The sequence below is a fragment of the Meles meles genome, chromosome 9, assembly GCF_922984935.1.
Source record: "Meles meles chromosome 9, mMelMel3.1 paternal haplotype, whole genome shotgun sequence".
Lineage (NCBI taxonomy): Eukaryota > Metazoa > Chordata > Mammalia > Carnivora > Mustelidae > Meles > Meles meles.
In genome coordinates, this window is record NC_060074.1 from 47,453,782 (window position 1) to 47,478,893 (window position 25,112).

At 58.6% G+C, this 25,112-nt stretch overlaps 1 protein-coding gene across 6 annotated transcripts; it reads left to right on the forward strand.

The window, feature by feature from the left end:
- Positions 1-322: 322 nt before the first annotated feature.
- Positions 323-24,504, forward strand: ANO7 (anoctamin 7). 6 transcript variants are annotated; one of them, XM_046018045.1, is made up of 24 exons: positions 323-450; positions 1,664-1,775; positions 2,722-2,779; positions 5,514-5,656; positions 7,475-7,582; positions 8,149-8,285; positions 9,118-9,175; positions 9,881-9,991; positions 10,723-10,888; positions 12,290-12,380; positions 12,858-12,954; positions 14,111-14,254; positions 14,323-14,460; positions 15,065-15,163; positions 15,249-15,351; positions 15,997-16,129; positions 16,372-16,426; positions 17,964-18,061; positions 19,033-19,178; positions 20,451-20,656; positions 20,742-20,884; positions 22,809-22,899; positions 23,333-23,452; positions 23,602-24,504. In XM_046018045.1, the coding sequence occupies exons 2-24, from the start codon at positions 1,671-1,673 to the stop codon at positions 23,716-23,718; spliced, it is 2,667 nt and encodes an 888-aa protein (XP_045874001.1). In that variant the 5' UTR covers positions 323-450; positions 1,664-1,670; the 3' UTR covers positions 23,719-24,504. The 6 variants fall into 6 exon arrangements, with proteins under 6 accessions (XP_045874001.1, XP_045874004.1, XP_045874002.1 ...); XM_046018048.1 differs by having other exon boundaries at positions 16,018-16,129; XM_046018046.1 differs by having other exon boundaries at positions 5,517-5,656.
- The last annotated feature ends 608 nt before the right edge of the window (positions 24,505-25,112 follow it).

Consider the following 25,112-nt stretch of genomic DNA (forward strand, 5'->3'; position numbering starts at 1 on the left):
CCCCAGCCAGGCGCCACCACTCCCTGTCCCTCCACAGCAGCAGCCGACAGTGACATTCCTAAGTAAATCAGGGGAGAAAGATGAGCTGCATCCTTTGGGGGGGGATGGTGGCATTTGCATGTGAGACAGGGAGAGGCTCTAGGGAAATGAGCTGCCTCTGTTTGCAGACCCAGAGCCCCACACCCCCTTCTCAAACAAAGGCAGATCCTGTTCCAAGAGCTGGGAGACCTTGCCCCCTGCCAGGCAGCTACGCCAGGCCCTTCTCCTGCCCATTTGCCAGGCAAGGTGAGGACACCTGAGTGGACAGCCCCACCTGGGCAGGACCACAAGGACGCGGTCCCTCCCAGTTCTCTGCCTATGGGTCTGGCCCAGACTCCAGTGCCCAGACCAGGCTGGTGCTGGACGGTTGTCCGTGACCTCAGAGGCCTCTTCCGGAAGCCGCCTTGCCAGGTGGGAACCCATTCCATGATGCAAGGGCCACAGGGATGGAGGTGGGGAGACGGACTCCAGGGAGGCTGCATGAGCACCCCTAGCCATCAGGGTTCTCAGTGCCCTGAAGCTCTATCTAAGGTTCACCCTGCTGCCTGAGGCCTGCCTGGCCCTGGGGGTGGATGAAAAAGGCCAGGCACTCAGTGTGGCTTTGGGCAGGGCACCTCCAATCCCAGGGAACTTCAATTTTCCCACCTGCCCAGTGGGCCAACATGGTGCAGGTCACTTCTATGGCCTTTGTGGCTGGGGCATCCTCTGTCCCCATCCTCTTTGCACGGAGCACCCAGAAGGGACATAGGGTGGGGAGTGGTCAGCAGTACCGAAGGCAGCTAGCTGACTTCAAATTCTCCAGACTTCCTCCGGGACTGCCCCCTGACACACACTGGACCTATACCAGGGACCATGTCATAAGGCCAACCCCTGGCTCCAGGCCCTCTGGAACCTGGAAGACAGTCAGGAGCTGCAGGCTCACATCTCTTCCTCTCTGGCCCTCTGGCCTCAATGAGCTGTCCCCTCCAACCTCCTGTAGCTCCAGCCTCACGCCCTCCCAGCCTCTGTGGCTGGTGAAGGCCCTCATCCCTTGTGCTGGGACAGATGGCCAGCCCCCACTCAAACCACCCCCTTCTGGGCCACAGGGCTCCTCTCGCTCTTTGCCCCACTTTGCCAACCTGTCCACAGGAACAGTAGCATCTGATCTCCCCACAGGGGGACCCAGAGGTTGGGTCGGGGGGACAAAGGGTCAGCGTGGCCAGGCCACCCTCCCCAGCAGGTCCAGGAGGAGCCGAGGCCTCATCTCAATGGAAGGGTGTCCTCTGCTCCTCCTGTAGGGGAGCAGAAAGAAGAGGGGGTCTCTGAACCCACCCCTCTGAGCCCCCTCAGGCCCCACCACCCCAGGCAGGGCTGATAGGGAGGTAGGCACACACACTGGACAGGTGGACAGACACACAACTGCAGGGCCAAGCCTTCAGACACTCCCTCCTTCTCCTTGGTCTGCTCCTAGACCTGGAGGCCCACGTGGGGGACTGTCCTGCGCTTCCAGGTGGGACAGCTCAGCCTCGAACCCGCCCTGGGCCACTGCTCTGTCCTGTGCCCTCCCCGATGACGTGGGTTCACGTGGGCTGCGTGGTAGTCCGGGGACCACGTCTCACCGGCCCCCCTGGGGTTGTGGGTGCAGTATCGGAATGCCACGGAGGTTGGCCCGGGAGGAGGACAGCACCAACCTGATCGACATGGTCCCTGGCGCCAAGAACAAGGACTCATACGGGAGCACAGCCAGCACCTCACAGGTAAAGCTCAGGAGGCAGCCTCTTGCCTCCCCTCCTGGGGACCCAGGCCCACGGTTCAGGAGGGTCTCTCTCTGCCTGGGCCTGAGCCCTCAACCCCTGATGAGACTCAGGGACCCAGAAGACAATGGCCCCACCTGGGGTCCCAGCTGGTGGGCATGGACCCCAGGCCCATGGCCACCGTGTCTTCTCACAGCCCTCACCTGATGCCGGCCCTCCTGTGCCCTGGAGCTGTCACCACCCAGCTCCCCGGCCCTGGGGGACATGCAGACAACCTCAGGGACAGGCTAGGTGAGAGGCCGGGCACAGGCTGGGCCAGGCCAAGTCCCACCCACGGGAAGGAAAGCTAGAGGGATGCTTATCATGTCCTGAAGCTTAAACACAGAATGTTCCTTGAGATGCCACATTCTGACCTGTGCAAAGTGTGGAAGTGGCCCGGGAGGGTACAAACCCCGGACACCCCCTGCCCCAGAGGAGGGATGAGGACTTCAGCTATGTCCATGGTGTTTGGTTACTTGCCTGGGGGTCATCTGGACCTTTTAGAAACACTCTGGGCGCCATGACCACCTTGGACCTGGGCGCAGAGCCACCTGGGGGGCTGTCTGGCTCTCCCTCAGCTGCTGGAGGCCCTCAGTCATGGGCACCCCTGGGTCCTGCCCATGCTACCTACAAGCCTGACCCTTGTGCACAGCCCAGCCAGGTGCCTGGAGGCACATGTGGCCTTCGGGAGGCCAGAGGGGGCATGAGGCTGACCTCAGCCCTAGACGTGCCTGTGTCTGGGAGTCGCTCTGCCCACACACAGTGGCTGTATTCTCTGCTCATGCCTCTGTGTCCCTGAAGAGAGGTGGGGTGGGGGGCGGCTCCCCTGGGGGGAGCACCCATGGGAGGGGCAGGAGGTGGAGGAGTCGTCAGTGTCAGAATGCCGCCATGCCCCTTCCTTTACTTCCAGCTGAATGGACACCAGGAGGCCGCCCGCAGGGTGGGGAGCCCTTCCAAGCCCCGAGTAGGTGAGCCCCTCCCAGTGTCTGACAACTGTGCCCATGTTAGTCCTTGGGGTGGGGAAACATATGGGACGCCCACGGGTGGCAGCCGGTCACATTCCCAGTAACCAGGCAGCCCCTCCCCCATCCAGCACTTCCTCCTATGCCCGCCCCAGTGTCAAGTGCTGTGCCCAGGGTGCCCAGGGGAGGGCTTGGGGGTGAGCAAAGCATGCCTGGGAGCTGGAACTGGCAGGGCGGGGGTCCCTCCTGAGGGGCAGAGGCCACCCTCCGAAGGCAAGCCCGCCCCTGTCCCCTGCCTGGGCTCCCCGCTGCCACCTGCCGCCTGCCGACGTGCCCACAGCCCCAGAGAGCACACACCCTCACCTAATGGCCCGCGGGACAGCAACTATTACAAATAATAAAACAAAACAGAAACTAACAAGCATTAGCGAGGCCGTGAGGAAACTGGGACGGTCGGGCCTTGCTGGTGGGAAGGACCCCACGTGGCCACTGCAGGGAGCAGGACAGCCGTTCCTGGAAATGAGGCCTTGAGGCACCTGGTGAGCCGGCGACCCATGTAGGTGTCTCCACGAAAGATCTGGCCATGGATATCTTGGTGGCCCCCATTCCATGGCTCGTGTGACTAACATAGCAGCAGGGGACATTCCTGCCCCAGATTTCGTGGGGCCCTTGTCTTGGAGAGGACTGTGAGACAGCAGGGCCATAGGGTAACTTGGGATTGGACACTCTCGAGAAACCACCCAACCTTTTTCCAAAGTGACTGCACCCCTTGATAAGCCGCCCCTAGCGTTCCTGCTGTTGGCCTCTAGTAGCCTCCTCCTGAGGACCACGTGGCATCTCACTGAGGTTCTGATCCCTCAGTCCCTCATGGATGACAACACCCCGCATCCTTTCACCGTCTTATTGGCCACTTGTCTGTCTCTGTAGAAACATGGTTATTCAAAATCTTTGCCATGTTTAAATTGGGCTATTTTGTCTTTCTAGCGCTGAGCTGAAAAAGTTCTTTATGTATATTGGATACAGGTTCCTTATTAGATATATGATTTGCTAATATTTTCTCCCATTCCCTGGGTTACTTTTCACTTTCTTGGTGGTGCTTTTGAAGCACATAGCTTTTTTATTTTGCATAAGTCCCACAGTCTTCTCTCTTCCTGCTAAGCTCTAGCTAACACACCCTCACCTAAACCAGGTCATGAAGACGTACTACTGTTTCCTCCCAAGAGCTTTAGCATTTTGGTTCTTATACTTAGGTCTGTGGTCTTTCTCTTAGGATCTTAACTTCACTTTGAGTTAATTTTTGTGTATGGAGTGAGGTAGGGGTCCAAATTCATTCTTTCCAATCTGGATATTCACTTGTCCCCGCACCATTTGCTGAAAACACTATTTCTTTCCTATTGAATTGTAGTGCCCCCTTTTAAAAGAAAATGGATTAACCATAAATATACGGATTTATTTTCAGAACCTCAAATATATTTGATTGGTCTGTATGCCTGTCCTTCTACCAGTACCACACTGTCTTGGTTATTCTAGCTTCATAGTAAGTTTTGAAGTCCAAAAGTGTGAGTCTTACAATTCTGTTCTTCTTTTCCAACATTGTTTTGTTCATTCTGGGTCTCCTGTATCTCCAAATGAATTTTAGACTTGTCATTTTCTGAAAAACAAAACAAAAACAAGCAAAAAAGCCCCCACCAAAACAAAACAAAAAAAAACAACAAAAAAAAACAATAGAAAACAGCTGGGGTTTTGATGAGGATTCTGTTGAATCTGTAGATTAATTTCAGGAACAATGCTATCATTATAATATTAATCTTCTGATTCATGTACATGGGGTGTCTTTGCATATATTTAGCTTCTCAATTTATTTTAACCATGTTTGGTGGTTTTCGAAGGATAAGTCTTACACAGTTTTTGTTGAGTTTGTTTATAAATACTTTATTTGGGATGCTGTTACAAATGGAAGTGGTTTTCCTCCTTTCATTTTGAGCTTATTGCTAATGTATAGAAACCCAACTGATTTCCATATGTTGATCTTGTGTCCTGCAACTTTGCAAAATCTGCTATTAGTTGTAATAATTTCATAGTGAATTCCTTTGGATTTTTCTTTTTATTTTTTAAGATTTTATTTATTTATTTGACAGAGAGATCACAAGGAGGAAGAGAGGCAGGCAGAGAGAGAGAGGAAGGGAAGCAGGTTCCCTGCTGAGTAGAGAGACTGATGCTGGGGTCGATCCCAGGACCCTGAGATCAGACCTGAGTCGAAGGCAGAGGCTTAACCTACTGAACCACCCAGGTGCCCCCTGGGTTTTTTCTATCTAAAAGGTCTTGTTATCTGTAACTAGAAAGTTTTACTCTGATATTTACCTATTTATTTACCCCTTGTGCTGTGCTGACTCCTTCTTGCATATCTGCCAGAAAAGCAGGGGCTTCCCACATTTTGTCCCGCCATTGCAGTTCTCTATGTCAGGGAGGGAATTCTGAGGGTGACTTGCACTGAAAGTCCTTGGAGCCTCGTGGGGTGTGGGGACTAACCCGCAGAGCCCAGAGCAGGCTCCAGCCCCTCAGCAGCCCCTCCCATCAGCCAGTGCTGTCCTCGAGCCCTCCCAGCCCTGACCAGGACCACAGCGAGGGCTGGGAAGGAGACATAGAGCAGCAGGTCAAGGGTCCACGAGCTTGGCTCCTACTCCCCACGCCTCCCAAAAGCTGGGATGCCAGCCCTGACTTCGTCCCTGCTGGTTCCTAGCAGACTTTGTCCTTGTTTGGGAGGAAGACCTGAAGCTGGGTGAGCGGCAGGACCCCACCACCGGGGACAAGACAGATACACACGCAGCCTGGAGGGAGACCTTTCTGGAGAACCTCCGTGCAGCTGGACTGTGCATGGACCAGGTACTGGGGTCAGTGGTGGGCTCTGCATCTGTTGGATGACCTATGACCGTCCCAACAAGGCCCAAGGGCATGGGGTCCAGAGCCCCGGAACAAACCCCACACCAAAGTCCTGCTGGGTGCCCCACCCTTGGCGAACTCCCCGTGCCTGTGGACTACTGATCATAGGCCCTTGCACGCCCAGTTTGCGCCTGGAGCCAGAGCCTTTCGGACCCTCCGAATATTTGGGAGCCACCCTCCCATTTTTCTGTGTAGGTGTGTCTAGGTGGAATCCTCGTGATGAGGACTAGCTGTGCTTACAGAACGCATCCACTAAAGCAGCCCCTTGCCCCAACTGTGTCCTCTGTGACAGCGGCCCCGCTGAGCACATGTTCAGTGGCAGAAGGCGTGAAGCTGCTCAGGGGGTCTGGGCCGGTAGAGTACGCAGCCCTGAAGCCTCACCAGCCTCGCTGCCTGCCTCACACCCCTCACATCACCTGGTCCCTGAGGCCTCGCCTTGCGGGTCCTCCACCCACCCTTCCCACTGTCCTCCGCCGTCCCTGGGAGCAGGTCCTGCCATCAGGTGTCCTCTGCCTGCCCAGAGCGAACCGGTCCTAGATTTGACATTGATCACAGTTTCCCGTGTCTTTATCATCTCCGCACCAACTAGATGCTGCAAACAGTGCAGCTTGGTTTTGTTTGCTTGGACTTGATGGAACGGGACCGTAATCCGTTCTGCTCGTCCCGGGTCGTGCCTCTGAGATGTGCCCCTGTACGTGGTGCGGCGACTGCGGGGCCGGCGTCCTTGCTCAGAGAACTCCCCAGGGGATGTACCCCTCTTAACGATGGTGTCCTTGCGGGAATTGACATGTGCTGTGCTCACCTCCCCCCCACCCCACCACCGACACCCCTCCACAGGGCCACAGCCACCGGTAGCCATACAGCCAGAGGATTGGGGGTCAAGAGCTAACACCCCCTCCCCTTCAAGTTTGGATCACTTGACAGTCCTGTGGGTGGGGATGAAAAGATGCCCCCCTTTATCATGGAAAAAGCTTTTGGGATCTGTGGCTCCTTGGCGTGGCCCCATGAGTTTGCAGAACCGTCATCGGGAAGGGCGGGCTTCCCTTTAGTGGGGGTTGCAGGAGAACAGACACAGGCGACAGCAGGGGGCAGTCTAGAGGGTGGGTGTCAGCACATGGCTCCTCTCGCTGGGGTTGCTCGCCCTGCCTGCGTGTCTGCTCCAGGGTCCCCAGGCGGGGCCTGGGCATGCGCATTTAGGGAAGAGAGGGGTTTTGGAAACCAGCCTGTGTGGGGTAGTGGCGCCCCAAGTCCTGGTCCCATGACTCCAGGAACACCTGCCACATGTCTGCACACACACACACGTGAAGAGTCATGCTCGCCCACTGACACAGGTGTGCACACTGCTCCATGTCCACGCATAACACGGACGCCCAATGGCTTGTCCAAGGCCAAGCCCATTATTCTCTAACTGCAAACTGAACGCTGACTTGACGGCCCCCTTAGGTCAGGAGAGCGGGGCGGGGAGTCCCTGAGCAAACCACCTGTGGGGGCCCGCTGGTCCCGGAGGCCATGGCTGACGTAGGCCCCCACATCCCCGTCCCCTTCCCCCATGGCCGATGTATTGACTTCCCAACGGCCGGGCTCACGGCCAGCTAAGCGTCTGGAGGCGCTCGCACAAGCAAGCTGCCCTTTATCCAACGGCTTTACGGCTGGGGCTGGGGAGCCATTGCCACAGCTGCAGAGACCTCCGTCTTCCCCAGGAGTGTGAGTGGACACACACGTGTGCCCCCTCAGGCTCTCACGGAGCCCCTGTCCCCGCAGCGCACCATGCAGGACGGGCCAGGCACTGTGCATTACATCCTCCTCAGCGCCCCCTGGGCCGTGCTCTGCTACTACGCAGAGGACCTGCGCCTCAAGCTGCCCCTGCAGGTACGGGGGGTCCCCCACAGTGCCAACAACCCCACAGGCTCCCCACTCAGGGTCCTTGAGGGTCCCTTCCAGCCCGCATCCCTGTACCCCAAGAAGCCTTACTGGGCAGCTCAGGGAGCCGGGGGCGTGTGCCTCCTCCAGGCCCAGACCACCCCTCCCCCGCCACCCAGGGAGGGCCAACCCCAGCCTAGGGGACACAGGGCAGAGGGGGGAGCACCTGCCAGGTGACCTGAGGATGACCTGCCTGGGGGCCTCAGTGCTGCCCACCCTGCCAGCCCCCTCTGACCCTCGTGGTACGGGAATGGACAGGCAGGGCTGCCCTCCTGTCTCTTCCCACCCCAAATCTGGGCCTCCAACAGCCCAGCAAGGCAGCCCTGGAGCCCGAGGCCTGGAGAGGGGCAGGGGCTGGCCTGGTCTCTCCCCGCAGGGCCCACAGCAGGGCAGAGGGTTGGCGGGGGAGGGCAGATGGGCACTCAGCACCCTCCTACACCCCCACCCCACGGCACAGTGCCGGTCTCCCCATCATATCTGTTCGGGAGTGGGAGCCAAACACCCCTGCCTTCCAGGAGCTGCCCAACCAGGCCTCCAACTGGTCGGCGGGCCTGCTGGCGTGGCTGGGCATCCCCAACATCCTGCAGGAGGACGTGCCTGGTGTGCCCCCCGAGTACTACTCCTGCCAGTTCAAAGTGAGCAAGCTGTCAAGGTGAGCCTGGGGCTTCTCCCGCGGCAAGACCCTGCTGCACAGCAAATGTGAAGCTTGGGACTGAGTTCAGACAAGGTGCCCCCTTCACAGTCTCACTCCCTCCCTAGGGCTTCCAACCGGGGACATGCCCCTCCGGGGGCAAGCACTGACTACCTTGGTCAGGGAAGGCCAGGGCTGCTGGGGAACAAATATCCCCCAGAGTTGGCTGGGTACACAGGTGTGTCTCCTGCTCAGCTACAGGTCCGCCATGGGGGGCAGGTTCTTCGGGCCCAGGCGCCTCACTTCAGAGGCAAAAACTGAACGGGGCCCATCCACGTGCACGGTACAGCCCCAGCTGCCCACACAGACACAGCCCGCCTGCGGACAAGGCCAGCATCAGGGGCGAGTGGGGACCCATGTCGGTAACCAGCTCTAAGGACTCCCACGGGGTCTCACTGCCCAAGCTGAGAACACCTCCTTCCAGGCCTGGGGGAAACCAGCCTGCCTCCACCCATGGTACTTCCCAAGATCCTGGGGTCAATCGTCCGTCCACACAGGCCACCACAAGATACAACCCACGAGCCTGTTGGTCCCACGCTCAGAGCCTTGGGGACACGTGGAAGGCTCCCCCACCGACTTGCCCACTGTCTGTGGGCGTTTCTGTGCTGTCTGGAGAACTTTCTGTTACCTCAGCCTCCAGAAAAGGAAAGGGGCCAGCTGGGGTCAATGCTGCTGGCGGGACGGTGGCTGTTCTCCTGGGCATGGGATGAGGCCATGCGTGTGCGCCCCCCGCATGCACTCCCGGGTGTGTGCTGCTGCAGGGGCTGGACTTCTGTGCTTCCATACCCCACAGGTTCCTTGGGAGTGACAACCAGGACACCTTCTTCACCAGCACCAAGAGGCACCAAATTGTGAGTGGGCATCCCCGCTGTGGCCCTGAGCTGGGGACAGAGGCCTCTGTGGACACAGGAAAGCTCTTCTGTGATCACAGTGCCAAAGCCCTGGGCCGGGGGCCCCTTAGAGCTGAGTGCTGGAGGCTTCCAGGCTGCCCTCCAGCTCACTACACCATGGGAGCCCTGCTCAGCACCCCTCCACGACCCCCAGGTCCCCAGGTGGGCATGGGTCCTGCTGGTTGGCAGGGAAGGGGATCGAGGGTCAAAGTGGACCCGCAGCCACAGTATCCCTGAGACCAGCCGCTGCGGGAGGACTGTTCCAGTGGCCTTGGAGGGGAAGACGGGGGATAGGCCTGCCCAGGAGAGCCCCCTGCTGACCACTAAAGGGCACAGGGCCTTGTGGGCTGCCCGGGCCAAGGGCAGTGCCCACCCCCGACACAGGAACCCCGATAGAAGATGACTCCTGCCTAGAGTATGGACTGGGAGCCAGCTGTGTGCAGCCAGGGCCTGGGTTCAGATCCAGACTGGATCCCTGTGAGTCCAGTGACTCTAGCCAAGGTCCCCCCATTTCTAAAGTGGGACTGTGGTGTGTGGGGGCGGCCAGATGAGCAAGAACTGTGACCACACCGTATGGGCACTGTCAGCAGGGAGGCGAGAGGTCCGGGACAGTCCTGCCCTGCTTTCACATGACAGGTAACGGGTACCATGTCCATCTCTCCCCAGCTGTTTGCCCTCCTGGCCAAGACCCCATATGGTCACGAGAAGAAAGGTCTGTTTGGGATCGACCAGCTGCTGGCAGAGGGTGTCTTCACTGCGGCCTTCCCCCTGCATGATGTGAGAGCAGGGGCTTGGTTGTTGGGGTGGGGGGTTCTGGCCTGGATGTGAGGCTGAGTTCCTGGCCGAGGAGGACCCCGGGGCCCTGCCCCCCATGCTAGACAGCCATGAGCAGATGGGTGGCCATGCCAGAGATCGACAACACGCTGGTGACATGATCCAGCCCCACAGTGGCCTGTCTGAAGCCATGGGGGCCAGAGACCACCCTCCTTGCCATGTGGCAGCTTCCATCTTGGGGAAGACGGTGAGGTAAACCAGGCCAGTGCTGGCGAGGGGCACCTGTCAGCCTGACCAGTGTCCTCAACAAGACGTCCAGCGTGTGGGGCTGGGTCCTCACACACAGGACCCACCGTGAGTCCTCAGAGCTGCATAGAGGGGTGGTGGGGCCTGCGGGCTGGGCCAGGCCAGTACCCACCGCTGTGCGACAGTGGGAACGTGGCTGGGAAGGCCTGGTGCCTCCCCCACCACTGATAGCGCCTTCCTTCTCTGGGAGGCACAGCTGGCCCCACCTTCCCATGTTCACCGGGGACCACACCTCTCTGAGACTGCTCCCCCCTTCCCTGCCCTGGTCTCGGACCCCAGGAGCCTTGGCTGAGGGGCTCCACTCAGACGAGGCCTTCCTGGCTGCCTAGTCCCCCGGCATCATGCTCTCCTCCCTTGAGTAGCCCTCGGGTCCCCCACCTCGGGGAGGGCCACCTGGATCTCCCCACTGGACGGCTTCTTGTCCACAGGGCCCATTTAGGAATCCCCCGGAGGGCACACAGGCTGCAGGCCTCACCCAGAGGCAGATCCTGTTCCAGTACTGGGCTCGCTGGCACAAGTGGTACAAGTGCCAGCCTCTGGACCATGTGCGCAGCTACTTCGGGGAGAAGGTGGCTCTCTACTTCGCCTGGCTCGGTCAGTCCCACCCCGCTGCCCCACTGGACCTCCCGCACCCTCCAGCTCAGGCTTCAAGCTGCTGATCTTTGCCCCCTTGAGGGGAGCCACACTGACACCAGAGGAAAATGCTTCCCAATCCCCAGCCCTACCCCCACCCAGCTACTGCCAGCCCCTGCCGTATGCCTGTGGCTCCTCTGGGGGCCTCCTACTGCCCCAGTGAGGGATGGGCAGCCCCCTTCTGCAAGCAGGGCCCTCCCGATTTAGCCCCCAGTGTCCCCAGCCCACAACACGTGGCCCACGAGGCCTGGAGTCACTGCAGGCACTCCCAAACGGTGGAGGTCACCCCTGCCCAGGGCCCAGGGTCAGCCACCCTGTCCCCCGCTGCGGGCAAGTTGGCTCCTGCAGAATGACCCTCTGCCCTGGGCATCCCAGGACTTCCTGCTCCCCTCACAGGCTCAGCTCTATCCCCACTCCCAGTGCAGCACCCTCCTCTGCCCCCTTCTGAAGCCCCTTCTCATCCCCAAGCACAGCACATGTGCCCTCCAGCTGCGGGCCAGGGCAGTCCTTCCTCCGGACTCACACGGCCAGTCATGCTGGGGTGCTGCGTCTTTGTAGGGACCCCGCCCTCATGTGACACAGGAGAGGCTGGCCACAGCCACTGTGGACCCAGACAGGGCAGGGGCCGCCCATATGAGGAGGACCTTGGGGCTCCATCTCAGGGCCAGGAGAAGCAGGGGCCATGGGAAGCAAAGCCAGGCTGCAGGGCAACACAGGGCAGAACAGGCTCTTCATTGGGCTTCTGGGTCAGGTGTCACTCTGGCTGCTGTAGGGTGGGACTGGAGGCGGGACACCAGACCAGGGGCTGGGCTAGACCCATGGGAGACAGTGAGGTGTCCGCTGGAGGGATGGGGGCAACCGAGGGACCTGGCCATGTTAGAGGGGGCTGCGGGGGAAGGGAAACATTCAGAATGGACCCTACCTGTCTCCCAGATCGGAATGCAGTGGGCTGTGTGCCTCCCACAGACAGGATGTCCATTCTGGGCATGGTGGTTAGAGCCAAATGGGTCTTAGGAAAGGGACATGCAGGAGCCCTGGAGGGTCGGGTGCCGAAGTCAATGGTAGGGGGTCCAGAGGCCAGGACAGAGGACAGGAAGGAAGAGCTGGGCTCAGAGCAGCTGGGGGACATTCCTGAGCACCGTGCCTTGCTGGCTTCCTCCCAGAAGGTTCCAGAAGGTCCCAGAAGGTCTCAGGTTCTGTTGGCTGGGTGGGGGTGCCCAAGGGACAAGCGTGGCTGAGCAGACCCCCACCCAGTGCCTAGCTCAGTTCTGGCTACAGCCAGGCCTTCCCAGGGCACTGACAGCCAACTGCCAGGGTCTCTCATCCTGGTCCTGATGGCCAACCCCAGTGCTGCCCCTGCAGGTTTCTACACAGGCTGGCTCCTGCCAGCAGCGGCGGTGGGCACTCTGGTGTTCCTGGTGGGCTGCTTCATGGTGTTCTCAGACGTGCCCACGTAAGTGTCCTCTCCTCTCAGCTCCCAGGACTTGTCCTGTGTTTCCTGAATGGGGGGGTGTTTGGGGGACCCACAGGTGCCAGGCCCTTTGCAGAGCTGGGGACGAAGGTGAGCACTGAGCACATCCTTGCCCTCCTATAGACCTGGTTGGAAGGCTGACAGGTGGGCAGGCGGGCTCCCAGGCTGACACATGGGGACAGGCGGGCTCCTGGGCTAATTTTATTGGCATTCACCCTGCCTTCTTATAATAGTATAAGCGTTTCTTATAAGTAAATGACTTGGCTTGGTTTTACTTCATTATGGAGCTAAAACTTCAAAAAGTTAACTCAAAAATTATCTTGGCATGTATTCCAAAACTACTTTCTAAAGAAAGACTGAGCCTGGTAAAGGCCATGGTGGGGAGGGAGAGGGTGAGGGGTGGGACTGACAGGGTCCTGTCCTTGCCATGGTTCTTGCAACCTGCCTTGTGCCCCGAAGGCAGGAGCTGTGCAGTAGTGAGGATAATTTTGAGATGTGCCCGCTATGCCTCGACTGCCCGTTCTGGCTGTTGTCCAGCACCTGCAGCCTGGTCCAGGTATGGAGCCGCGTGGGTGAGCTGGCTTTGGCCACGCCCTGTCTAGAGCCCCAGCCCTGTCACCACCGAAGGCAGACTCCCACTTGCCCCGTGAGCTAACTAACCACTGTGACGATGTTTCCACCAGGATCGTTCTGTCCTTCAGCTTTCCTCTTCTTGTTAGGGATAACCAGCCAAGCTCAATGGGAAGACCTGGCAGGCAGGCAAGCCCTGAAGCTCTCAGGGCACAAGCAGACTGAGCAGGCGGCCGAAGGCTGCCCGCAGTCCCGGAGCCCAAGACACTGCCTGGGCATGGCAGCTTTTCCATGAGAACAGTGGCCTCATGGCCTTGCCTGCCTCCCCCGCACACTGGGCCTGGAGCCCTGGTGCCAAGGTGGACCCACGGACCAGACACACTTTTGACAGACTTCTGGGACCCCATTTGAATCAGCTTCCTAGGGCCACTGTCACGAATGATCATGACTGAGGTCTTTAAAACAATAGACCCCTGTTTTCTCACAGTCCTGGAGGCCACAGTCCAGGACCGAGATGCACAGGGTTGGGCTTCTTGGAGAAGCTATTCCGTGCCCCTCTCCTAGTGTGTGGGAGCCACGGGCGTCTGGCTTGTGTCCTTCCAGCTTGCGTCAACCTCCGCCCCCAGCTTCCCTGGCCTTTCCCCGTGCAGGCTCTGTTCCCCTTGCTCGTGTAAGGATCTGTCACTGGGCTTAGGGCTCTGTCATCTGGAGGGCCTTACCTTAACTCCGTATGCAAAGGCCTTCACTCCAAATCAGGCTACGTTCTGAGTCCAGATGGAGATCGGCTTTGAGGCCCGATTGGCTTTGAGGCCCACAGTTCAAGCCACTACAAGCCACACTCTGGCCCCTAAAATTTCATGTCCATCCCATGTGCCAAATACACTCGCCCCTAGCCAGTGTCCCCCAAAGTCTCAGCCCGTTACAGCATGAACTCTGCGCGTGAGTCTGTCCCTAGCTCTGACAGTCCCTCAGGCTGTAGGCTGTCCTGGGGCAGCCTTCCACCCCCATCGGGGGCCCTGGGCCCCAGAGAGCCAGCCACCAGCTTCTGAGTAGGCATGGCCCTTCCCAAAGGGAGAACTCCCTGGGAATGAAGGGGCCTCGGATCCTGGGTAAGCCAGACACCCTGCCCATGCCCCCCACAGGCCAGCCGGCTCTTCGACCACGGAGGCACCGTCTTCTTCAGCATGTTCATGGCGCTGTGGGCTGTGCTGCTCCTGGAGCACTGGAAACGCACGAGCGCCACGCTGGCCTACCGCTGGGGCTGCTCCGACTACGAAGACATCGAGGTGGGTGCCCCGGCAGCCGCCACCCTCCCATGTATGCAGGCCGCTGCTGAACGTTGGCTCCCTTCCAGGAGAGGCCTAGGCCCCAGTTTGCCGCCTCGGCCCCCATGATGGCCCTGAACCCCATCACTGGGGAGGACGAGCCCTACTTCCCGAAGAGAAGCCGCCTGCGCCGAGTGCTGGCGGGATCCGTGGTGGTGGTGATGATGGTGAGCTTCCCACCCTGGCCTCCCTTCCCCGTCATCTCCCTCCTCCTGACCATGTGGGGCACATTTGTCACCCCTTCTCCCCTGGATGCCGGGAGCCTGCTGCCTCCCCCGTAACCCAGAAGACTCTCACAGCCCCCTGGCTGCCTGGGCTCCAGAGAGGGGGCCCAGCCTGGGGCCCAGCTGGGGGGCCAGGCAGCAAGAGGAGGGCGCAGACTCTGGGAAGATTTCCCCATGGATGCAGGCCCTGTGGCAGCCTTCAAGCCACGGATGGGTGTTGGTGGGGAGTGATCCCGGCACCGGGCTCCAACACCTCCTCCTTGCCTTCTAGCCGAAGGGCTTCCTGACGGGACCAGCCTCCCACCCCTTCCAAGACATTAGCACCCACCACTGCTTGGTTGGTGAGGGGGTAGAGTGGGGGTAGGAGGAATGGTTCTCCAGCACCTAGGGCCAAGGACAATGCAAAGCAGCCCCTTGACACCCAGATGAAGCCCGCCTTCTAGTCTGAAGGACTGTCCTCCCCGCCCTCCCCCACTCTGCCCTCCACCAGGAAGGGGCACAGAGCACGGGCCCCTGCTGGGGGCTCAGGTGTCTGGCTGCCCTACAGGTGGCCGTGGTCGTCATGTGCCTCGTGTCCATCATCCTGTACCGGGCCATCATGGCCATCCTCATGTCCCGGTTGGACAACACCCTCCTCGCAGCTTGGGTGAGTCTCCACCTGCCAAGCTGGTGGGTGGAAGGCTCTGGACCACCCCTTCCCCTCTCCGCTCTGACCCACCTACTCCCATCAGGCCTCACGCATTGCCAGCTTCACAGGGTCCGTGGTGAATCTGGTCTTCATCCTCATCCTCTCCAAGATCTACGTGGCCCTGGCTCACATCCTGACGAGATGGGGTGAGTGTCCGAGGCTGCAGGGCACTGACCCAGGGACTCACACAGCCCTGGCAGCAGAACACACCCCTCTCCCATGAGTAGGGTCCTTCTGTCTGAGTGAGGCACGGGGGGACGTAACGTGCCCTCCCCCTGAGGCAGCTTTTGGGGGAGAGCAGGAGACCCTCACAGCTGAGCTGTCCCTCTGGGGGGGTGGTGGGGGCGGACTTGTCCATGGCCCCCGCCCTGCTCTTCCCCCCCCATCTCATGCCCTTTCTAGCAGCCTCCCTCACCCCTGCCCCACATTTCCTGGGACAAATGTTAATGAACAGTCTGTCCATTCCACAGACTCCTGTCTGCTTCCAGCCTGGTCTGGGACAGGGGCAGAGAGCTCAGGGCCCACCTGGGGAGGGGGCTGGGGCGAAAGAGTGCTACGGAGCAAGTGAGGGTGGGGTGGCCCTCCGGGGAGTGGGGACAGGTGTCCCAGGCAGAGGCTCCTGGTGTGGGGACAGCAGTGGCAGGGCCCTGTGGGAGCGGCCCACAGTGTTCCTGTGCTGTCCCCTTCAAGTCACCCTGTTTGCCCCACCTCTGGCCCCTCCACCGGCCCACCCCCAGCCTCTTATCAGTCCTGGGACCCAGGGTGAGGCGGCCTCATGTGGGGGGACTAAGTCCCCTCCCCCTGTGCCCTAGAAATGCACCGCACCCAGACCAAGTTTGAGGATGCCTTCACCCTCAAGGTGTTCATCTTCCAGTTTGTCAACTTCTACTCCTCCCCCATCTACATCGCCTTCTTCAAGGGCAGGTCAGCGCTGCTCCCTCTGGCCACGGTTCCCCCGTGGCCCCCCGTGTGGGCGCTGGGACACTGTCCAGACACCCAGGGAAGACAGGCGGTTGGCACCAGAGCCCTGAGTGTGCTCACCTAGCAAACTGGGCTTCAGGGTCCACATCGTGCCTCCTCCGGTCAGGTGGATGCTGTGGGGTTCAGTAGGTCAAAGGGCAGAGCCCCTCCTTACTCCTGGCCTCAGGACCTCAATTCTCCTCCAGGTTCGTGGGATACCCAGGCAACTATCACACCTTGTTTGGGGTCCGCAATGAGGAGGTGAGTATGTGGTGAGGCCAGCACCTGTCGGTGGGGGTGGGGACCCCAAGGCGTATGTCCTGAGCCACCAGAGCCCCGCAGCACTCCCACACCACTTCCACCCCCGGGCCCACATGTCCTATCCGTGCCCCTATTTCCGCATGCCCTGAGGCACACCTGAGCCCAGTTCCTGCCCCAGTGATGGACACGAGCCCCCGTGAGGGCCTGGGGGTGCAAAGTCTGGTGACCCTCCTGGTCTGGGGGCCGGTGGCTAGGACGGGTTTGACTGCTCCCCATGGCTGGCCCCAGCCCTGTGAGCACCAGCTGCCATGAGAGCCAAGCGGGAACCTACTTTTTCACAAAGTGCAAGTTAAGCCAACTTGCAAGGTGCAGGACAGGCCCGCTGTCACATGGGTCCCCCAAGCAGACCCCAAGAGAAAGACTTGGTGCAAGTAATTGTTCTGGGTGTCATCCCAGGGAGCACGTGAGAGGCCAGGGGAGCAGGCAGAAGGGAGTATGCCTGTGAGTACTTGAGTGAAGGGGTCACTGCCGTGAGCCCCCGGGCATGACTCTGCCCTGGACCCTCTGGGACATTGTAGAAAAACCTTCCAGATGGTCCTTGCACATCTGGTTCCTCAACAGTGGACGGCCAAGCATGCCTGAGCCCAGGGGCTGCATGAAGGTCCCCAAAGGCTGCTGTGCTGGATCAGGGGACATGGGCAGGACCCTGACAGCCCCTGCTGGGGTCATCACCTCTTCTCCTGTCTGAGGTCTCCTTCCTTCCCACAGGTCTGGGCAGTGACCCACCCCAACTGCTAACTGCAAAGGGGCCACCTCAGTTTCACATGAGATGGGAGGGGCTTCTTAGGGACAGGGTAGCGGGGACCCCAACTCAGGGGCATGACTGTGCGTGATATACTGTATCAGCTAGGCAGCATTCAGCAACCAGTGAAAAAAGCTGCTAACTCAAACTGGCTTAAGCAAAAAAGGGAGTGTCACTGGCTTTGGTACTGAAAATATTCAGGGCCCTGTGGTCTCAGGTATGGCTGGATCCAGGTATTTAAATAACGTTGCACTGCTCTCCCAGCTTAGGCTGTGTTCTCAGTCAGGGTCACCTTACCTGGTGGGGAAGATGCCTGCAGCTGGCCCAGCACCTCTAGCTCAGTACCCCTGTGCAAGGCATGCTGTCTCAGGAGCTCCCTTAAAAGCCCCAGCCCAATTGTCACTTAATTTGGGTCACTGGTTAGCGGGGCCTGAGTCCTCCTTTTAGCAACAGGCTAGGATCAGCCCCACATAACCCTGTGTGGGTCCCCAAAGGAAATCTGGGGTGCCATATGTCAGCACCCCATCATCCCTCTGCACAATCTGGGGGAGTCTGTGGGGAGCTTGGGTGAGCCCAGGGAAAGGGAGGGAGAGTCTCTGCAGTCTTCAGTGTGCCATGGCATATCTGAAAGGGAGGTGACAGCTTGGCAGAGGGCCACCTTTGAGGCATAGAGAAGGGTGGGTGGGTAGGAGGACAGTCCTTCCCCCGAGCTAACCTGAAACCCTGCTTCTGTAGTGTGCGGCGGGAGGCTGCCTCATCGAGCTGGCGCAGGAGCTTCTGGTTATCATGGTGGGAAAGCAGATCATCAACAACATGCAGGAGATTCTTGTCCCGTGAGTCAACCCCAGCCTCAAGGGCAGCACCAGGGAGGAGCAAGGGAGGGCCCAGGCTTCAGGTGCCTCCATCTCCCCAGTGCCACCGCCACTGGCCCCACTGGGGCGCCCTTACTGAGCTGGAGCCAATCTGAACACCCTCCCATCCCCCCTGCACATCTGGTTAAGACCCCACTAGCAGGGGCGCCTGGGTGGCTCAGTGGGTTAAAGCCTCTGCCTTCGGCTCAGGTCATGATCCCAGGGTCCTGGGATCGAGCCCCACATCCGGCTCTCTGCTCCGCAGGGAGCCTACTTCCTCCTCTCTCTCTGCCTGCCTCTCTGCCTAGTTGTGATTTCTCTCTGTCAAATAAATAAAATATTAAAAAAAAAAAAAAAAAAAAGACCCCACTAGCAGCTCCCAGCTTGGCTTTCCTGGGGCACCATGAAGATGTAGCTATGGGACCTTGACCAACTCAACCCTTCATCAACACCCCTCCCCCCGCCCTTGGAGCAGTCTTGCTTCTCTGTGAGGTCGGCGCAGTGAAGCAGAACTCAGGATTATAAGGGCAGGGCATAGCTCGGTGCCTGGAGGGGCCAGGGCCTGGACAAGTAACAGTGTGGCAAAGCAACAGGCGCACATGACCCCCTCCCCAGCATATGGCAGAGCGACATATATGCCCCCCACACCCCCGGCACAGAAACTGCCCTCGTTTGCCCCCTCCAAACCTTGACATAGCTCTTGGCCCCAGCTTTACAGATCCCGAGGGGAACTCATTCCCCACAAAAGCTATCAGGAGCAATGTTGATTTTACGGAGGACACTGCAGGGGTGCGGGTGAGGGGATGCCCCCCACCCCTGAGATGTAGATGCTTTCTTCGCCCCTGCCCTCCCTATGGCTCAGACCTTCGCCTGCTGCTGCCTTTGAACTGTGGAGCACGCAGGGCTTAGCCTGGAAGAACAAGACCCATATCCCCGGGTGTTTCCACCTCTAGGAAGCTACAGAGCTGGTGGCAGAAGTTCCGGCTGCGTTCCAAGAAGAGGAAGGCCGGGCCTCCGGAGGCAGCTGGCCAGGAACCCTGGGAGGCTGACTATGAGCTTCTGCCCTGTGAAGGCCTGTTTCAAGAGTACCTGGAAATGGGTAGGAGCCACGTTAGTGACCATGGCCTTGGGCATCTGTGTACACCTACCTGTGGGGACAGAGGGTCCCCCATGGAGCCAGGCCCCCAAAGGCTCTGGAAAGGAGATTGTGGGGGTTGGAGGGAAGAGGGCCTGAGAGAGGATGGCCAAGAATGGGAAGGGACAGCGTTGCGGGCACAGAGGTCCAGAAGAGGGCCTGGGGGCCTTGAATGGGGCACTGGCAAGCATGGGCCAGAGCCACGTGGCGGGAGTGAGAAGAGAAGCAGAATGCTGCGGAGACGGGCCCTGGGGGTGAGGACAAAGGCCGACTCCAGATGTGGGGACACCTAGGAGGTGATTTTCCCCAGAGATCTTGATGCCCACACTCTGCTGGACTCCAATGCACCCTCGTCAGCTGGTACCCATGTGTGCAGCTCACCCCCCACGCAGGGTGAAGCCCTTTTGGAGGGCAGGGCTTGCATCCACTACAGGCACTGGTCCCTGCAAATGCAGGGTCCTCCTCAGAGACAACGGAGGGGAATCTATCTCCCACGCTCCTAACCTAAAGTGGGTATCTGGACCACACACTGGTCTGAGTGCTCCGCTAGCCAAAGCGGAAGGGGTGGTAGAGTGTTACCATCCACCAATCTATGGACAAAAGGGAGTTGGACGGTTCTTGAGGGAGAGACATGCGTTTTCATGATGACGTGGAGTGGGGTTGACCTCCTGTGTCCCTACTCCACCAGACAAGAAATGGGACCCCATGCTCCCCTCCATAATTTCACATAAGATTCAGAAATCCCTTTCAAGAAGCTATTCCCAGGGTACCTGGCTGGCTCAGTCAGTGAAGCAGGCAAGTTTTGATCTCAGGGTTGTGAGTTCGAGCCCCACACTGGGTGCAGAGAATACTTAAAAAAAAAAAAAAAGAAGCTATTCCTTAAAGCTCCCCTGAGGGGGTGAATGGAGAAGCCAGCCCTAAAATCAGAAGCAGGTTCCTGCTTCCATGGCTGCATGAGGCAAACAGGGTTTCTGAGCACTGGGGAGGAGAGCTCCAGAGTCTCTGACCTCAGGGAGCACGAGGAGGCCCAAGCCAGGCCAGAAAGGCTTGCAGCGCTGTGTGAGCAGCCAGGGGAGGCTTCCTGGGAGAGGGGTCTTTGAAGGTGTGGCCAGAGCCTCCCTAAGGGGGTGGTGGTGGTGGCTGTGGAAGGCTTCTGCGGGCAGACGGGGTCACACTGTGTGGGGCCGGGGAGGTGGGTGGGTGGGGTGCGGCTGTGACCGCCGGTGTTGTTTGCAGTGCTGCAGTTCGGTTTCGTCACCATCTTCGTGGCCGCGTGCCCGCTCGCGCCCCTCTTCGCGCTGCTCAACAATTGGGTGGAGATCCGCCTGGACGCGCGCAAGTTCGTCTGCCAGCGCCGGCGCCCGGTGGCCGAGCGCGCGCAGGACATCGGCATCTGGTCCCACATCCTGGCGGCCATCGCGCACCTGGCAGTGGTCAGCAACGTGAGCGCCCGGGCTGGGCTGGGGCGGGGCGGGACTGGGCGGGGCCGCGCAGACAGGCTCCCGCTGACCCGCCGGCCCCTCCCAGGCCTTCCTGCTGGCATTCACGTCCGACTTCCTGCCGCGTGCCTACTACCGGGGGACCCGCACCGGCGACCTCCACGGCTTTGTCAACTTCACGTTGGCGCGCGCCCCGCCCGCCTTCGTGGCTGTGCACAACCGCACGTGCAGGTGAGAACAGGGAGGGGGTGGGGGGGTGCGGGGACGGGGCGCCGGGGGCTGGGGTGGGGTGGAGTCGGGCCGGTGGCTCCTGGACCTCGGTCCTGGAGCTCTGGCCTCTTGCTTATTTGGAACTGATGGTGTCCATTTTTATTATTTTAGAAGTCACCCTTGCATTTTTAGCATTCCACTTAACTATGTAAGTGATCCTGACCAAGAATGTAGGGACTCATTCTCCTTTCCCATGTGTGACAAGGGTCTTCACTTTACAGCCTACTGAACCCCCACCACTGCACTTTGTTATTGTTACAGTTTTAGTTTTACTATTAAAAAAAAACCATTTTGGGGGCGCCTGGGTGGCTCAATGGGTTAAGCCTCTGCCTTCAGCTCAGGTGGTGATACCGGGGTCCTGGGGTAGAGCCCCACATTGGGCTCTCTGCTCCCCGGGGAGCCTGCTTCCTCCTCTCTCTCTGCTTGCCTCTGCCTACTTGTGATCTGTCAAATAAATAAAATCTTAAAAAATAACATTTTTAGAATTTGTTAATCACACCTATTTGGTATATTTTAGTAGCTTCTGTGACTACGGTTTCTTCAGCGTTGCCTTCTCTCTGAGTTCATTTTTATTCTTGCTGTAGTATATCCTGGAATAGCCCTTTCAGGAATGGTGTGTGTGGTTGGTATACCCTTATGGTGACATAGGTTGGTTTTAATGCTGGGAATTCTCTCTTTGTCCTTCAAATAGCAGGCATACAATTTTTTTAAAAAAAGATTTATTTATTTGACAGAGAGAAATCACAAGTAGGCAGAGAGGCAGGCAGAGAGGGGGAAGTAGGCTCCCTGCTGAGCAGACAGCCCAATGCGGGGCTCAATCCCACGACTTTGATATCATGACCCGAGCCGAAGGCAGAGGCTTAACCCACTGAGCCACCCAGGTGCCCCCAGGCATACAATTCTAGGCTGACTTATTTTCCCTCAGCTCGTTGGGACTATTACTCTCTTGTGACCTGGTTTTCTTGTAGGAAGCACAGGTAGAGTCTCAAAAGTTTCTCACTGAAACTCAGTACATGCTTTTGATCTAAAAGGTGATGTCTTTCCTTAGTTCCGGAAGCCTCTCCCTTTCATTGTTTCAAAAGGAGCTTCTCTAGTCTGCATTCTTAGCTTCTGGAACTCCTGCCACGTTGGAGTACCTGTCTTCCCTCATGTCTCTCAAGGGCACAGTGAATATCTTTGACATATTCTGGCTCTCTGTAGAGCACTCAGGGTGATTACAAAGAATTGTCTCTACATTCCCAGTCTCTCTTGTGTCGTGTCTAGTTTAGCCACTGAAAGTTTATGACATTCATTGACGGTTTCCTCCTCAATTACTGTTTAATATTCGAGATTTTCCCCCCTACAACATTGGCCCTGGTAGTGCTTTCCATCCAGTGCAGCATGTAAGTTTATGTCACAAAGCAGAATGTCACATCTTGTCAGAAGTACAAGAAGCTGTCCAAGGATGGCAAGATGACAAACCGGAAGTAATGAGCCTATTCAGTCAGGAGAGCTGTGCTGGGTGGGCAAGTGTGAGTAGAGTTTGCCGCTGGTCTCATGGAATGGCACATTTTCTCGGTGTTGTAGGGTGACACCACCCACAGCAGCACAGATTTACTGTAGCTGTAGCTACATCCGCTGGATGTACATGATTAGCACATCCGCTGGACAATAGGACATTTGCCACCACGGGGCCCAGTTTGGGCTTCAGGGCACTGGGACAATCCAGCCCATCCATCCTTCCCTTTGGGACCCCAAAACTGAAAGCTAAAGGTCCTGTCAGAGTACCCTCTTTACGAGTATTTGCTCCTCCAGATGTCCTCAGGTAAGCCGGGTCCAGAATCAGGGTCGGGGAAGGAAAAGACAGAGCTCCAACTGCCCCCACTGACTTCCTGGTCTCCTGCAGGTACCAGGCTTTCAGGGAAGATGATGGGCAGTATTCCCCGACCTACTGGAATCTTCTGGCCATCCGCCTGGCCTTCGTCATTGTGTTTGAGGTAAGCCAGGCTCCCAGTTCCCCAGCTGGCTTCTCCCATTGCCCCCCGCCCCCAGGATGCCTGATCCACCATGTGGCGTGCAGGTGTGGGATGCACATGCACCGCCACCTGGTCCCATCACAGCTCTCCTGCACACGGTCTTCTCCCCATCTTGGAACCAGCCAGTCCCTGCCTGGCCTGTCTCTGGGGGCTGCAAGTGTGCCGGGAGGCTCTATAGGGCCCCAGAACCTGGGACTGTGTCTGGGACAGGTGTCTGTTGTAGCTGTGGCTCCTGCCACCTCCAGGGGTTTCCTCTGCCACACTGCTCTTCTGCAGCTTGGCCCACACCTGGGGAGCAGATGCCCACACCTGGCCCTGTTCAGGCGAGTAGAGGCATCTGTTCTACCAAGGGTGGGCACCCTCTCCCACTGCTTATACCATGTCTTGCTCCCAGCATGTGGTGTTCTCCATTAGCCGGGTCCTTGACCTCCTGATACCCGACATTCCTGAGTCTGTGGAGGTCAAGGTGAAGCGGGAGTACTACCTGGCCAAGCAGGCACTGGCTGAGAATGAGGTGAGCGGGCCCCTCCCCAACCCCCAGTCCTCCCGTGTCCCCTTCCCCCGTCGACCAGTGGCATGGCACCTGGCCTGGCACTCTGCCGTGGCCCGTGACAGACCATGCTCAGTCCAGTCACTCCCTCTTGCACCCTTTCCTGGAGACAGGCTCTCTCTGGAACAAATGGAGCAAAGGACAACAGCTCCCTGGCCTCGGAGAAGAGTCTGGGCTCACAGCTTACAACGCCAGGAGTCCGCCAGGCCTCACCAGTCCCTTCTCTCTGAGGTCACGGGGTCACCTCAAGTCGGCAGCCGAAGCTGGAGAACAGGGACTCCCGAGGCCCCTGAGCTATCACAGGCTCATTGCCCTCAGGGACCACAGCTCACCTCCTGCCCTTTCTTGGCCCCAAGTGCTGTGACCTCAGTGACCCTGGGTCTCTGCTCAGGCACCTTACCTCCCAGGTGCTGGCTGGGGGCCCCCAAGGCCAGGTGACTGCAGCAATAGCTGGAGCTGCTCCCTGGCCTCTCCCTCCCGGCCCCAGGGCAGGTGGCTCCACACCAGCTGTGCTGGCCTGCCTCACCCCTGCTCAGGGCCCACTGCCTGCTTCCCTCCCAGTGCCTTGCCTCTCTGCTCTCAGGGCACTGCTGACCCATCTCCCACATGCCAGCTGGGAGAATCACACCAGAGACTAGAACTACCTATGCATCTCCAGTTACCACTTAAGAGCATGCTGAAGACATCCCTGGTTCCACAGGACCGAGAGAAGACATGCTGCATGACAAAATGAGTTGTAGCAGACTCTATCTGGTTTCATGTTTTATTTTAGAATTTATAAAATTCCAGTGTCATCCATATTCATAAGCCTTTACACATGTTTGCATATAATCTCCAGGTTCCAAAATTAAGGCCAAGGGACGGATCATAGCTATGGAAACACATGGTATGGAAGACATTCAACAAAGGAAATGGACACGCACACCCCACCCTGCCCAGGGCTGTCCCAGCTGCAGGTGTGGCTGCAGGAGACCAGGCCTGGGCAGGGTCAGCAAGCAATCTTTAGTAACAACCACCAAAAAACAGAGCACACAAGATCCCAAATACAGTTTTGGGGGAGAGAGGGGGTTTGCATCTACAACATTTAGCAATAAATGCAGATGTGCAAAAAACCTGTTGTGAAAATTTAAAATTTACCTCTAGGGAAGGGCAGGGGTGGGCGTTGTGGAAGGATGCTATAGAAAAGACGGAGGGAAGAGGGGTTTGGGCAGGCGCCGTGAGGGTCAGAGGGGCCAGCGGAGGGAAGCAAGATGGCCAGCAGGAAAGGCGCCAAACCTCACGCAGCTGGAGAAGAGGTGCCCTTTCCCAACCAGGCCCCCCAAGAGATGGAGGGGGTACTCCTGGAAAGGTAAGGTAGCACAGCACCTCCCCTCCTCCCTCCCTGTCCTCACTGGACCTACTCTGGGTCCCCCAGCCTGTCCGCTCAAGTGCATGTTCTCTCCCACCCCAGTCCATTGCTCCTGGAGGTGGGTACACCTCAGGCTGCCACATGGACGGGAGCTTGCAAAGGCAGCTCAAGGTGCACTTGTCAAATGACACTCCGTCTACTCAGAATCGTAGAGTCGGCAGGTCACCAAGCTTCCATTAACGGAGCTTGAGAGAGAAGGGTGGGGGGTGCAGGGGT